Source organism: Coturnix japonica, chromosome 2 (assembly GCF_054131305.1).
Source record: "Coturnix japonica strain WE chromosome 2, WE-NBRP24, whole genome shotgun sequence".
Taxonomy (NCBI): Eukaryota; Metazoa; Chordata; class Aves; order Galliformes; family Phasianidae; genus Coturnix; species Coturnix japonica.
In genome coordinates, this window is record NC_140664.1 from 50,544,620 (window position 1) to 50,559,918 (window position 15,299).

A 15,299-nucleotide genomic window follows, 5' to 3' on the forward strand; every position below is an offset into this window, starting at 1 on the left:
AGTGGGGGGGTCAGTGAGCTGAGCCTCAAATAGCAATGGTGACCTGCAGTTCACTGGGCTGTATGAACAGGAGCACCACTGCTAGTACAGACAGTGATTATCCATATATTTTAGATGCAACTTGTGCAGCAGAGGCTAACTGGAGTTTTGCTGAAGTCTAGGTCTCAAGTTTGTCATCAGCACCTGTACAGTCCACTTCATGCTTTGTCTCAGTTTCCTTCCATCAAATTTTTGATGGCTGCTTGTTTGCTCTGAACTCTTAGAAATCTTTACCCTAACATGTCCCATTTTTTTCCCCTTAAAGCAGTGTATAAAGATTATATCTCATAAAAATACTTTTTTCCCTCAGCATCATAACAGAAATGTCAGAGCTGCACACAGCCCATAAGAATGGAAAGTAATAAAATACCTACTTTCAGTCTATATTTTCCCTATCCATAGATGACCAAACTAGTATTGATGACATTTTAAAGAAATTCATTCTGCCTGAGGCATATATCCTGCCTGGATGGAAAACTTAACAGTAAGCAGATAAAATTTGCCCAGAGGTAGAAGTAACCAAGAACATAACAAGTGTTAAGCATCTTAATACCAACTCTGTAATAAAATAATGTTCTTTTATTTTTGCTAACTGTAGTCATGTACGTGCATCAAAGCAAGCTGGAAATGGATTGTTTATTCTGTAAATTTGTTGTAAGATTTTTATTTTATTTTTTTTTTAATTGATAAGCTTTTCTATTATTTGGAAAATAAAACTGTGAGTTCTTATGAGGATGATGATTACACTTTAAAGACAGGCAAATATCTCACTGCATAAATATAGTGATACTGATTGGCACAATTACTGATTTGCTTCCTTAACTAATAATGCACTGCTGTTTCTATGTTAGATATACATTTAATGTAGATTCTTAAACAGAACAAAGATGTGTGTATAGACATTTAAAAAAAACCTTACAGAGGAATCAGAAGAGTTCCAGTATCTTTGAAAATGTAGTTAGTATGAGCAGAACTTCATTGGAGAAGTAGATTATTCACCTTTTTATTTATTATATTTTATGGAATTATTAGTAACTTTAGATTTTACCTAATTTATGTGCTTTTGTCAATGACAAACCTACAAATTTAGCTAGCCTTTGGGAGAAAAAAAAAAAAAAAGATTGTGGTAAAAATTGAATGCTTATTGTAACATTTTTTCTTCTATTATTTATACACGGGGCTCAAGTTATTTTTCTTCATTTTCAGGTAACTGAGCTGCACAACATCAAAAACATAACTAGATTGCCTCGAGAGACAAAGAAGCATGCAGTGGCGATTATCTTTCATGATGAGACGTCAAAGACATTTGCGTGTGAGTCAGGTAAGCAATTGGTAGTGCATCTCTAGCTTGAAGTAATCAAGTTGCACATCAAAGTCTTACATAGATGAATTAAAACAACAGATAAAAATCTTAATTTTAAAGGAATTTGGTGTAAAAAAGAACTCTGATGTTTAGATTTTAAGGTGCCTTTTAAAGTTTTTTTTTCTTTCTTTTTTTTCTTTCTTTTTTAATATACTTTGAGAGATATTTGAGGTGCTTTAGAGCTCTTTTCTCCATTACTCATCTGTGCTTCAAGCATGATGGTCTAAAGGCTGGAGATTTTCAGTTAAACTTGTAAAAATGAGTAAATAATACTCAAGGGATATTGTTGACTTAAGTCAACATGTGAAACATACTCATTTTTCCACCAGATTTTACTATAGGCACTTAATACCTAGGAAGTATAATACCACTGCATTGAAGAGGTAATTAGCAGCGAAAGCCCCAGGATATTGTAAGGCTGGATGTCAAGCAGTCTGCAGTTTAAATAGCTGTGTGATATAATGAATGAGTGAATCATGGTATATAATGGCAGGTCATTTATATGACTTTTTTTGTGACACCGAGCACTATATTATTAAAGTGCAGTGCTATCTAGTGTGAAAATGCATTTGTATGTAACTGTCTTATGGTATATTTCAGTTGAAAAATTAGTTTAAAAATTGGTAAAAACTGTTACTGATGAAGTGGCTGTTATATTGATTTTAGCAACCTCTGATAGCCTCTCATAACTTCCTCTGTAGCTCCACCCAAAAGCAATGGAACATGTAGCAGTAAAGAGGACAGAGAAAGGACTGGAAACAGAAAACAGACATAGCACTGTGAAAAGCTGTGCAGAGCCTGTCTGGTGCCTACTATGTAGTGGGTCCCTCAAAGACCTGTGCTGGCATCAATACTATTTAATGTCTTCATTCTTTACAGTGAGGAGGGCAGAGCACTGGAACAGGTTGCCCAGGGAGGTTGTGTAGTCTCCTTGGATGGGGCCCTGGACAGCGTGGTCTACTAGTAGATGAGTTCAGTGGCCCTGCATGTGGCAGGAGGCTTGGGGCTTGATGATCCTTGAGGTCCATCCTAACCCATGCCATTGTATGTTTCCATATCTGGATGCCTGCCTGTGCAAACTGGATCTCAATGATCTCTTGGGGTCCCTTCCAATCCCTGCAATTCTGCGACTGACAGTTTGCATGATGGGATGAAGGGCACTCTCAGCAAGTTTGCAGATGACACCCAATTGGGAAGTCAGGGCTGCTGTTATCAGGGACCTGGACCAGACAGAGAAATGAGCTGCAGAAATCTTGTGGAGTTCAAGAGCAAATGAACGGTCTTGCCTGTGGGACGGAATAATCTCAGGTAACTCTGCAGGCTGGGAGCCAAGTATCTGCAAGACAGCAAGCTGAATATGTCCTGGACTGTATTTTGAGTGAAATGATAGCAGGTCCAGGTGTTCGTCCTTTCTGTTCTGTAGGACAACATCTGTACAACTTTGTCCAGTTTTGGTTCCCAATACAGAAAGAGTTTTGAGGTGCAGGAACAAAGAGAGTGGAGGGTTTCCTGAGATCTAGAGCAAGTTATGTATGAGGAGAGACTAAGAGAGCTGGGCCTGTTCAGCCTGGAAAAAGAAACAGATTCAGAGCATCATGTTGCTGCCTACAACTGACCTGTTGCTGCCTACAACTGACCTGAGAATACAGATGGAACTACAGAAGTATTGGCTATTTTGCATTTTCCGACAGATTATAAAGTTTAACTGTGGATAATTCACCCCTGAAAGTGTGTAAGGTAAGGTTGGATGAGTCTCTGGGTAGCCTGATGTGAGAGATGTCCATGCCTGTGGCGGAGTACGTAGACAGGATAATCTGTAAAGTTCCCTTCCCACCTTCCAAATCTACAATTGTACGATATGGTGGAATTAAAACCATTTCACTCTATAGAATTCCAAATCTGTTTTCCCACAGCAAACTATTGTTATTTTCAATCCTGCTGAAGTGTATCATGCACTTTGCTTTACTTTATGAAACTATTTCAAGTTTGGGCAATAGGTAGGGAACTGCTTGATATTTTAAAAAAGTTTTCTTCTTCTCTGATATCTAAAGAAATTTTTAATCACAGTGTTTCCTATGGGACAGTGCTTAAACTTTTAACATCCGTATGTTGTACATACACAGTACAGTTTGTTTCATCAAATTAGGCCAATTCTTCTCTTAACACCAAAATCCTTTTCTCTACTAATGCCTCTTTTTTTTTTCTTCTTTTTTCTTTTTCCTTTTTCCTTTTTTGTTGTTGTTGTTGTTGTTTTAATATATATCTTTCCCCCCCCCCCCCCCCCCCCATGGCTTCAGTGGAAATGACATGCTCAAGTGGTTTTGGTTCAGTTAAAAATCCTATTCAAAAATCACAGGTGTTAGACCATTTTGAATTACTTAGGAGATCAAAATTTCGTGTTTTTCCACTCTGGAGTCTCTAGAAATATAGAAGCAGATGGCTCCAGAGGCAAATGGAAGGACAGCAGCACTGATCTCATTGCAGAATGTCTACTCAGTGTAGGGTCAGTAGTTTCTTGGAAAGGAGGAAGAAGTGGTGCTCAAAGCTAAGTCAGGTATATGTAGGGACTGAACAATACGAGACAGAGTTTTTATCAGATTTGTACCTGGGGCTGTTATAAAATAATACATATCATTTTGGCTTTGATAGTATAATTTGGTTTCTTTCCCTATATAGTCTAGAATCCTACAAAGTGTGTAGGATGAAAATCAGCAGGTTTTTCTGATACATAGCTTTCTTAATCATGATATTGAACACAGTAAAATGATATTCTGATCTAAAATAGGTCTCTAAAGATAGAGAACACTTTGAAAAAACAGAAAGCCTGAGAGCTGTGCTATCAGCCCACTGGGTGTGCACCAGGGGAGCCTATGTTTTTTTACTAAGTTCCTGTGGCTTCTGGGCCTTCAGCATTCTTATTGCCTTTAAGGCAGCTGCTGGCAAGCCTGAGTAGGTGTGCTGTAGCCCTCATATTTCCGTTAGAATTTCATCAAATTATCATTCCAAAGAGCACCTAATATTTTGTAGCCTTCATTTGGTAATGAAGATGTTCTGTAGAAAAACAGAAATATTCAATATGCTTTTGTTACCATCTAACTCTTCCTATCACTACCACCAATACTCCCAGCTCTGCCACAGAATCTATTTTATTCTGAAGCTGTACTGAAAGTTTTAAAGAGCAAACCAATCTCAGATGTTCCCTGATTGAAAGCACGAGATAGCAAGTCTTTAAGAGTCATCTCTCTTCAGGGAGAGAAGGAACCTGCTTACTGTTGCTTTATTTCTTTCTGACTGGCAGTGTAGCAGAGAGTTATGACTTAGATGATTAGCAAGAAATGTTTTTAAATCATCTCAATTAAATTTGTTACAGTGGAAGTGAAATAATGAGAAGTCATGGCTAGTTAAAGAACATGAAAAATAGTCTATCACTCATTCAACTCTAAACAGTGGGAATCCTACTTCAGACCATGGGAAACTGCTGCCACCTTAGTGAGGAACATGCTGATATTTCATTTTCAGCCTTCTTGAAAGTCGTGTGAAAGTTATTGTCATTAGGGGAGCTTTAACAACCTTGTTATCAAAAATCATAAAATTCCGAGATGCTTTATAAAGATGAAAATGCTAAACTCTCAGGTTGCTACCATTTTGATGAGATAAAATTTAGTGTTGCCAAATATATAAGCAGCTTAAAAGTGGAAGGATAGAATACTGTGAATAGAATTAAAGCCGTTTTGAGGAATGTAGCCTATTTACTCCATCATAATGTATATTACTGTTGTCTTTTAAATACATCAAGGAAAAGAGAGTGATTAAAAAAAAAAAAAAAAAAAAGTGACCTTGTCACAAGAGCAAATACGGTATATACATAAGTCACACTGAAAGTAATGCCTCCTATTTCTTTTCATGGAAACTACAGTAAATACAAAGATCACATTACTATTATTTAATAGAGCAAATTCTCAGCTATAAACACTGTTTTTCAACATAGTCACCACCATTAGCTATTCATTTCCACCTGTGGTGAACAAAAGCCTGCCTGCCATGCTCCTAAATATCTGCATCAGTGGAGGTGACCCATTATCACTATCACCACTGCTGAAACACTGCCCACCAGCTCACTGTGCTCACATCCACAGTTTGATCTCCATTAATGTTCAGCAAGCATTGATGAATGTCACTGGATGCCATTTTTTCTGCATGGAAGAATTTTCTGGCACACCCCTGCTTCACGTTCACTTCCATGTCAGACATTGTTTTGTCAGACTGCGGCCCTACTACCATTGGTTGCACAGCAACAAACCATAATGGAATACTGGTGGGAAGGTTTAGCCTTTACTGCCATATCACTGACATCTGCCACTGGCATCGGCAGCCAAGATAACAAAATAGGCATTACTTTCGGAGCAGCCCTCATAAAAGTAGAGAACCAAATACCCATAACAACATAGACTGAAACTGTAGTGACCTCTTAGCACTTCAGGACATTCTTAAAATGTTTAATGTGTGTTTTTTTTTTCCTTCATTCCTCTTGCATCATTTATCCCATGCTTACATAAATCAGACATGTGGATAGGAATACTTCCAGTATACCCTGGTGCACTGCTGCCAGGTAGAAAACTGCCTTCATTCTTTCATACCTGCCATGCTTCCTGCTGTTTTTACCCAGTGCTAGGCTTCTGACAGCATAATGTCAAACAAAGTAGAGTCATTCTAGCTATTGTGTCTGAGGTGCTGTTTTTTTCCTAATACTTTTTTTTTTTTTTTTTTTTTTTCCCCCAAAAATAACTGTTGTGATTTGTTGTTCTTGTTTCTGTTGTTGTTTTTCAAGTAAGAATGACGTTAATCTATTGAATAGATATAGCTGTGCTCAGGCAACTAGCTTCTGAGAAGCTTTTTCCCTACAAAGCTGATGTCTGTAATGTGGCAGTCACCCAAGAGTCTGCAGCAAGACAGGCATTCTGAAATGCCCTGTAAACCCTCTCTGAAGCTGTAGATATGATGTAATGTGCCATGTTGGCTTTGTATGACCAGCAAGAAAATGAAATTGGAGGACATGAATGCTGATTAAAGCTGGAAGCTCGTGGTATTACTGCGAAAGTTGCTAACATAAAGGCTTAATAATATTTAGCTTATGATGAAAGAAGATTCTGGGTTGAACCATGTCAGTTATGAATCAGATGGGAGCATGATTTTTCCTTCAGTGTTAACAGCAAAATATTAAGGGTTTACTCTTAGCAAAGTACAGGCTTGTGTAAAATTTGTTTCAGATTCCCAACTACAGAGGAAAATTGATGAATTGATGAACTTATAAACTTATTAATAGAAGAAAAATGCTTACGTGCAGTTTTGGACAACTGGTTGCTTGCTTTTTCTTTTTTTTTTTTTTTAACCTTCTTTTTCTCTTGATATACATTCAGAGACAAAGGACAAATTAGGGCTTAAATGTGATTTCAGTGATTTCTTTGAGTAGAGAGTGAGATGTAATACATGCAGCAGAAAGTGGCTAAACCATAGCCACTGAGCAATCTTAGAACTCAAACTGAGGAGCTAGTGCAGACAAGCCCATTAAATACAGCCTGGTTTCCCTTCAGTACAATGCCATATTCTTCAAAGTAGATGAACTGAAGAGATTTTCAGGAATAAATGAACATCATTTTGAAGAGGCATTACAGCCAACAACTTCATTTTTTTAGGAGGCTATACTTCGGTATTATCATAAAATTTCCATATATATATAAGTCCCACAAAAAAAAAAAGGGGGGGGGGGGAGGCTTAGAATTGTGGTATTGGGAAATGTTAGGGCTGCCTATGTGAAACTTCTATGACATTTTGACATAAAGATACAACTTGTATCAACACAGTATATTGACCTAACCTAACTGATAATAGCATTCATGTTCTTCCTTCAATAGAATTTACCATTTTAATTTCTTGAATGTATTATTATAATAATTGTTACCTTGATAAAGCTCTTTTATAAATCCATAAAATAAGCAGTTCTTTCGTATTCTTACACTTTCCTGAGCGTAGAGTAACTGTGATAAATAATTCTTGTTTTAACTGTAAAAAAAAAAATTGGTTTTACCTTTTTTGAATGATGCACTCTGTTGAGTGTGAATGTGTTCAATAATGTCTTTTAGTTTTACATATATTTTTTTCTTTTATTTTCACCTTTTTCCCCTGTTGCTTTTGCTTTAAAAATAATAATAATAATTAAAAAAAAACCACAAAACACTGCTTTTGTTTGTGCTAAAAAAAGCACAAATTCTGTTCATTTTCTAACTGAAAAAGCTTTGGGGCTATTGCCAAATTACCACTGATTATGCGCTGCGCTTCTTCTTACTTTCACAAGTGAAAGCAAAGACAGCTCTCTTCCATATCCTGTGCTTGAATAGTTTGGCAAATGTCAGTGTAACGTTAGGTGTAATCCAAATCCCCATATCCTGTATTTGACAGCTAAGAAGCCTGAAGGTTTGGGATTGAAATCACGGTGATACACTGTGGCTTTAAGATGAACTACTAGTGATCATTCCTGCTGTTGTTACTGTCAATACAAATTACATCATAAGCTTAGAAAACAACCAGATTTGCACTTTTAACTTTGTGTATTTGTAACTCAAGGGTCATGAAGTTGTGGAATAGTTTCCTAAATTGAGTTTTAGTGTAGTCTGAGCCATGGTTATAAATGTTATATTTGAGGATTAAAATTGAGGATATATTCTTTTTTTTTTTCCTTGACCAGTGTTCCTACGTCACTAACAATGACTGTTATTTCTTAATTATTTTGAGTTTGCCTGAAAATATATTTGTTTATTCTGACTCTATTATAAACTAGAAATATTTGGATTTTCATTCATTTCTCATAGTTGCTTTTTGTTGTTCCTCATTTTCTGGGGTAATTTTATGAACTACATTGTAGTAAATATAATTAATAAATGGGAGAATTTGAAAAATGAATTACCCTATCTCCAGGAGGCATTCTTTGACAGGTACTACACCATTAAATTCCATTTTTTTCAGTCACTTTGAGATTATTAATTGAGGTTCAAACTTAGTTATAGAGTTTATAAACATTTAGCAAACAAAGAAACAAATAAATAATTAAGAAAAAAAATAAAGAGAGAGAGAAAATAAACTCAGGTGTTTCTAAAGAATTGCCAGAAGTTAAATTTGAAAGCACAGAATGCTTTCTCTTCATCCCATCAGGGCTTTTCCCAGATAGTTCTTTCTTAAGCTGTAGTCAATATGGCATTCCCTGTCTGTGGGGCAAATGTGGGACAGGGAGGAAAGAAGGTATTGTAGGAGCACACATGAAGATTGTGACAAAACGAGTAGAAAAGTTGTGCTACGTCTAGTCACAGAGACTGAAGAAGTTAAGCTTCCAGTGGGGCTAGTTTATGGCAAATCAGGCTTTGAAGGAAGCTGAAAAATTTTCCTTCTTTTAGTAAAGCTGCAATACATGCATGGATATGATATGTATTATAGTTACATTTGCTGTTCACTTACTGTAAATCTGCCTGGGCACTCTTTACTAATGTTGAACACCATGGATCTAGGTAAGTGGAGTAGTTCTGTGTTAATTCTTTATTCCTAGGCAAATATATTAAAGTGTAGACACTGTAAGTGCTCTCCTTATCACAGTTCAGCTCAGAAGGGTTTAAATTTAAACTGTTCCCATAGGAACAAAAGTTAAGCAAGACAGCTAAGATAATAGCAGTTCATCCATGTTAGAGAGCGTAGTGCTCCTCGAGAGTAAGAGTACAAAAAAATCTTCCTTCCTGCAGAAGATGGGCAACTGCAGAAGGCAAACAGGAGAAAGAAAGCAGATTACAGCTTTATCTTGTAGATAGTGCACGTTCAGCTGAATGTTTATTTTAGGTAGACTAGTGCATGTAAGTCAATATCTCAAGCCTCTGCCCTAGAAGTCTGACGTGTTTAGTTTACCCTTTGTGCAAAGGTAGGTTAGTGGTGGTGAGGTCTGGGACATCAGACATGCAGAGATATGGAAGAATCTGATATCCTTTAATACAAAGTTCATATTTTTTTCCTAGACAGTTAAAGAACCTTGCAGTAACTACAGACTCCATGTTTAATAACAGAACTAAGTCTGTACCAGTGTAGTAGCACAAGTCTACAAAAGTAGTTTCTAACAACATGGTCTAAGATTTGTTTTTTGTTTTTTTTTTTTACCTTTGGCTGTTTATGAATGGCTTCCATTCAAACATGGAAGCATTACTACTTCATGCATTTCTATATAACAGGATTTTTTCCTAATCTCATTTTGTGATTCTTAGGGGATTTCATAAATGTACTGTATCATAAATAATTGCCAGTCCTGTGAAGCAAAGATATGGAGATACTGTTTCATCCTTTATATTATTCATGGCATAAATGAATTTCAATGACTGATTAGTTTTTTTCTTGATTGGTAACATCCAAATTTACGTCTTAACATGTAATACTTTTTATTGGAAGGCAAAGCAATAAGGCACTACCTATTTTCAACATACCTTCTCTGGTATGTGGTATCCAACAATGGAAGTACATCTTGCTTTTACTATTGATCTGTTGAGCAAAACAATAAAAATACTTCTAGAGACCGTATGGAAATCTTAATGAGTTTCATACATAAAAATGTGTCATATTTTAAGATCTTGTTAGTAGTTTGCAGTAGGCAAGGAAGTGAGACTTCATTAACTGGGTAGCAGATGAATGTGATAAAGCCTAGGAACAAATCTAAGGCCGAGAACCTCTGTAAATATTAGTTATTTAATGTGCGTATAAATGCATATAGAATCTGCCTCCTTTAAAATATCCATGCATCAGGCTGTAGCATGTATTTGCAATTGCTATTATATGTAGGAAATGAGAAATTTTGGAAAAAGAAAAAAAGAGAGAGAGAAAAGAAAAAAATAGAGAAAAATTTCTTCTTATTCATCCATATATATGATCTGATCTAGTGTTTTATATAGATGCTTGTATCCTGTAGCCATATCTTGGCATTCATCAGAGAAATTACACATTTGGTTTTCCAAAGTACGTGAGAATAGATTAACTATGTTCTGAAACAAGAGTAAGTCCAGAATGACTTCCCCTTCCAAACAAAGCAAAGCAACATACCCATTAATTCAAATCACAGAATATTTTGTATAGCATGAAAAATGAATCATTTATAACATTGTTTTTTAAATGCTTTCTTACATGTGAGACTCAGGTTGTGAAAGAACACATGGAGCTGGAAAAGGGATTATGAGCAAATTTAGTGCCTTCATGCTTAAAGTACCTTTTAAACATGCATGTTAACAGCCTCTCTGCTGTTCATGAAACAACTCATACTAAGTATTTGTAATTCTGCATTAAAAAAAGATAATTTTTACTGTTTTTTTCATAATATAGAAGACTTTCAATTTTTAAAATACTTTAAGATATTATAGTTTTTAGAGTTGATTTTTCTTCATGCCATTCAGGTTCTCGATTTTATTATAGTGATCATAGAACTGAATTCTTAATAGCCACTGCACATGAGATGACAGTCTGACTGTCATTTAGCTAACTGGTGATTTCATTATTAGGTAGCACAGAACTATATAGGATAAGTCCTAGACTGAAAAAAAAAAAAAAAAAAAAAAAAAAAAAAGTGAAGTAATCAATCATTGATCATTTACAGTGATGATAAGGTTTAAAGTAATTTGCCCTAAGAAATTAAAAGCTCTAGGTATTTATATGTGTATAGGTACATAGGTCACCTTGAAAGTAATGACTCTTGTTGCCATGGAAACAGATACAAAGATCACAATAACAGAGTGAATTCTACACCACAAAACACTTTTTTCCCCCCATATAGACACAACCACCATCTATGCATTTCCAAGAGCTCTTCATTTTGTGGTGTGACAGCTGTGCATGAACATCCAGAAAGTGGTTTGTTTTTCGTGTCGCTGTCACCACTGCTGAAATGCTCTACTGATCAGTTCACTGTGCTCACATCTACTATTTGGTCTCCATAGTGTTCAGCAAACATCAGTTAATGTCAACAAGTGCAACTATTTCCACATGAAGGAATTAAATGGCACCCTTTTGCTCCACTTACACTTCAACATCAGATGCCATTCTATTCAACTGCCCTTCTATCTGCCCCCTAGAATCATAGAATTATATGTCACCTGTCACACAGGAAAAAAAATGTAATGAAATAAATATTGGTGGGAAGGTTCAACCTCTACCGCCATACCAACATGTGCCTTGGACGTTGTGAGACTCAGTGCCCCAGTGGCGCAGTGATAGGAATGCTGTCTTGCAACACTGGGGCCCGTGTTTGAATTCCCGTTGTGGCGCAAGTGGTAGAAGTGCCACTTTGCTACACAGGGGCTCGAATCCCGGGGGTTGGACTCGATGATCTCTAAGGTCCCTCCCAACACGCACGAGACTATTACCTATTACCTATTACCTATTATTACCTATTACCTATTACCTATTACTTCTGTCAATGCCTCCAGTACAGTAGCAGGCTTTACTTACAGGGCAGTTCACATATATTTGTGTGCGTATATGTAGGTACATATATGCTACACATACACTATGTATATGTAGTGGAATGTAACTTGTAGATTGTCTTGTCTGTTTAGAATTCAAACAAAAATGTATAAGGAGTTCTAAGACTGGAAAGAGAATGGCATACTGGCATATAGTTGAAACTAGAACAAAAACATGTCTTCTCTGCCTTGATTTATCCATCCCATGCTGAGTTATGCCTTTTATTGAATAATGCGTTCCAGGGGCCTCTGCTGTGCTAGACACTTTGAAAGAGAATTGATTGACACCTACCCTTAAAGAAGTTTATTGTATACCCATGAGAAACAGTTTTAGTTTCTTTCCTAGACTTACACTAACACCTTGCACACCACAGCAGAATAATGTACATTTTCAATAATGTATGTTTTCAAATCTACTCCTTCCTGTGTTCTTCCATTACAATTTAATGATGTTAATAGTGGAAATAAGATTCTTACAAGAGTTTCTCATTGGAAATATAGGAAGGACTTGAGAACCTGTGTAATTATTCCAGTGTAGTTATACTTCATAAGGCTTTTGGGTTATTGACTCCCATCAGTGTGGTACAATAGCTCTTGATTCCAAAGTCATGGATTCTTCAGTATCCTACCACGTAGACAATCAGAATGATTGGGTAGATTTCTGACAGTGTGTTTACATCTTGATGAATCTACATTTAATCAGATAAATCCGAGCCAGCTCTAGGAATAACACTCTTAGGAACAAATACTCACTGCATTGAGACTTATCCTGTAAAATCTCACAGAAGCATTAGCAGCATTTTAAGATGTGTCATCTGCAAGGCGCTGTATTTTTCAATGCCTGATGAAGAGCTGGGTTGATAACTTTTGTTGCTATGTACTTGTATCTAGATACAACCATTCGCTACTCTGCTGCCAAGCCAGCTTGCCGAAAGCCAGCTCTGGTCCGTAAATAGTGAAGCTTTATCTTAGGAAGGCATCACGTCTCTGCACATTTACCACTCTTCTCATCTGGTTTGCAATGGAATTAGAATAGAAGCCTGTCCACTTTCTTGTGCCATAGAACATGATGCTAGGTTTGCAGTGTGGCAAGCCATGTTCTATGGTACTATTCAGATTTTAGATTTAGCTTTCACTGCCTCTGTTTTCAGCAAGCATATTTAGGACCCACAGAACCTGCAGATATGTGAAGAAATATTGATGCATTAAGGAACTTGTGGCAAATAAGCAAGCGTAAGAGAATCCTAGTTAACAATATATAGCTTACTTTGTGTACTTGTATAAATATTTTTTAAATTAATTATCAGGACTATCATTATTAAGACTGTTGGATTTGAAGCTCAGCTACTTGCTTTTATTATCAGTCACTCAAATTCCTTATCCTGTCACAGTCTGGTTTCCAGGAAGGTATTAGGATACCATTGGCTTTGTCTTAAGATAACAAAGAAGTACATAGGTGGTAGCCTTCCAGTTGGGTTACTTTTTTTTTCCTTTTTTCCCATTATTTTCCCTTTCTTTAACCATAATAAGAGCTAGAAATATTTAATTCATACCTATCTGACAAACTGTATTGTGTCTTAGCATATTTCTTCTTCCTTTACTTTTGGGATCATTGGTGTAATACCCTACCTGCTCTCCACAAGTTTGCCTGCACTGGAATGGAAACCAGATATCATCTCTGATAAAAAGGCTTCTGCTCATCTATGCGGAATATAGGTCAGATCTCCTGGGATATGTTAATATATACCACACTGTAAAATAGAGTGACTTCTGTGGTTCCTGACCTCCCCTGAGAATAGTGTACATTTAGTGACAGCACAAAAATCATGACATTAATTTATAGATTGAATTTGTAGTATTGACAGATGATGTATGACTGGCTGAGCCTAGGGAGAGTTCAACGAATAACATGATAATTTACTGCTCCAAACGTGAAACACCAGATCTATTTTTCATTCTCTGTCACTGCTCAGCTTGAATCACATTTGGCTACTTACAACGTGTAAGGCAAATGGTACTGTTAGCAAATTAACTGTTTCAACATTTTTAGAACACTTTTCTTGTGGAATGAAGACAAACTAATAAGAATAGCATGTGTAAATAAGTACAGAAAGTTTTGTGTGCTGCAATATGAACTTAACCATGTTTTCAGCATAGGATATTCTAAATTATACGCAGTCTAGACATGAACATTTCAGACAAATTTGTACATGTTACAGAAAAAATGTATTTCATTTTCCATCTGTCTTCATATCATTTAGAGATGTTGCTTGAGTTCTATTGCCAATGTACTGTTACTATCAGCATTAAAACTCTAATGGATTGTTGAACAAGTCACAATTGCTATCAGAACCGTCTACAGAGCTTATAAATTTGATGCTTGCTGCTAGCTAGAAGTGAGAACTAGAACAATTCTGAAGACCGAACCATGTGTGAGACTACTACAGATCATACAGTTATAAGGGAAAGTGAAATTTTATGTAACTCCTGACCATATGTAATCTCTTGGGCAGTATTTAATGGTAAACACACTGAGCTATGATTTAAGAACAGAAGCAAAAAAAATTTGCAAAGAATCAGTTCTAAATGTTTTGTGTATTGTGACACACCTGTATAATTAATATCTGGAGGAGCAGCCAATTCATTTGTGAATTTTATGCTTTATTTCTGTGTGTTTGTGTCTTTTAAAACATCAAATCCTTCTCAATAGTTACACATCAATTTAAATATTACCAAGACTAATTTCTAAGAGTTGTCTAGCTTTATTTTAATAGGAATCTTATGTTGGAGATTTTAATAGGGTTGTTCATTAGTCTTCCTATCCAGGGCTGAAGATTTGGTGGCACTTTTCCTCCTGTCACCAAAGATTTTAAATTCAACTACTTTATGGTTATTATGACCAAAGCTACCACCAATCAGCACTTCACCTACAAGATTTTCTCTGATAAAAATAACAGAGGGCACCTTGCCTCATCAACTCCCTTGGTGCCTGTACCAGGAAGTTGTCATCAAGCTGCTTTAGGAATCTCCTGGGCCTGTTTGAATCAGCTGAATGGTGTTCCCAGTTAACATCTGGCAAGTTGAAGTCTCCTGTAAGAGCAGGGGCAGTTGATCTAGACTCCTTAAATAGTAATTCGTTGATGCCATCATTCTGGCTGGGTGGTCTATAGCAAGCACCATCAATGACATCCCCTTTATTTGCTTGTCATTTAATCCTTATGTAGAGGCTCTCAATTGTCATTGCCAAGTAACAGCTCCATACAGTCCAGTCCATCCATTGTAGACAGTGTTACCTCCCTCTTTGGCTGCCCTGCCTTTCTCTTCTGAGGAACCTGTAACCATCCATCACAACACAACAGTCACAA

The 15,299-nt window shown here is 36.5% G+C and overlaps 1 protein-coding gene across 4 annotated transcripts in view; it reads left to right on the top strand.

Annotated features, from left to right (window-relative positions):
* The window catches only part of DOK6 (docking protein 6), a 245,358-nt gene that overhangs the window by 106,008 nt on the left and 124,051 nt on the right, over positions 1-15,299 (top strand). For all 4 annotated transcript variants that reach the window (XM_015855138.3, XM_085537556.1, XM_085537557.1 and 1 more), the window contains exon 3: positions 1,246-1,360. In XM_015855138.3, coding sequence (XP_015710624.2) covers positions 1,246-1,360 — 115 coding nt within the window. The remainder of the gene's footprint in view (positions 1-1,245; positions 1,361-15,299) is intronic.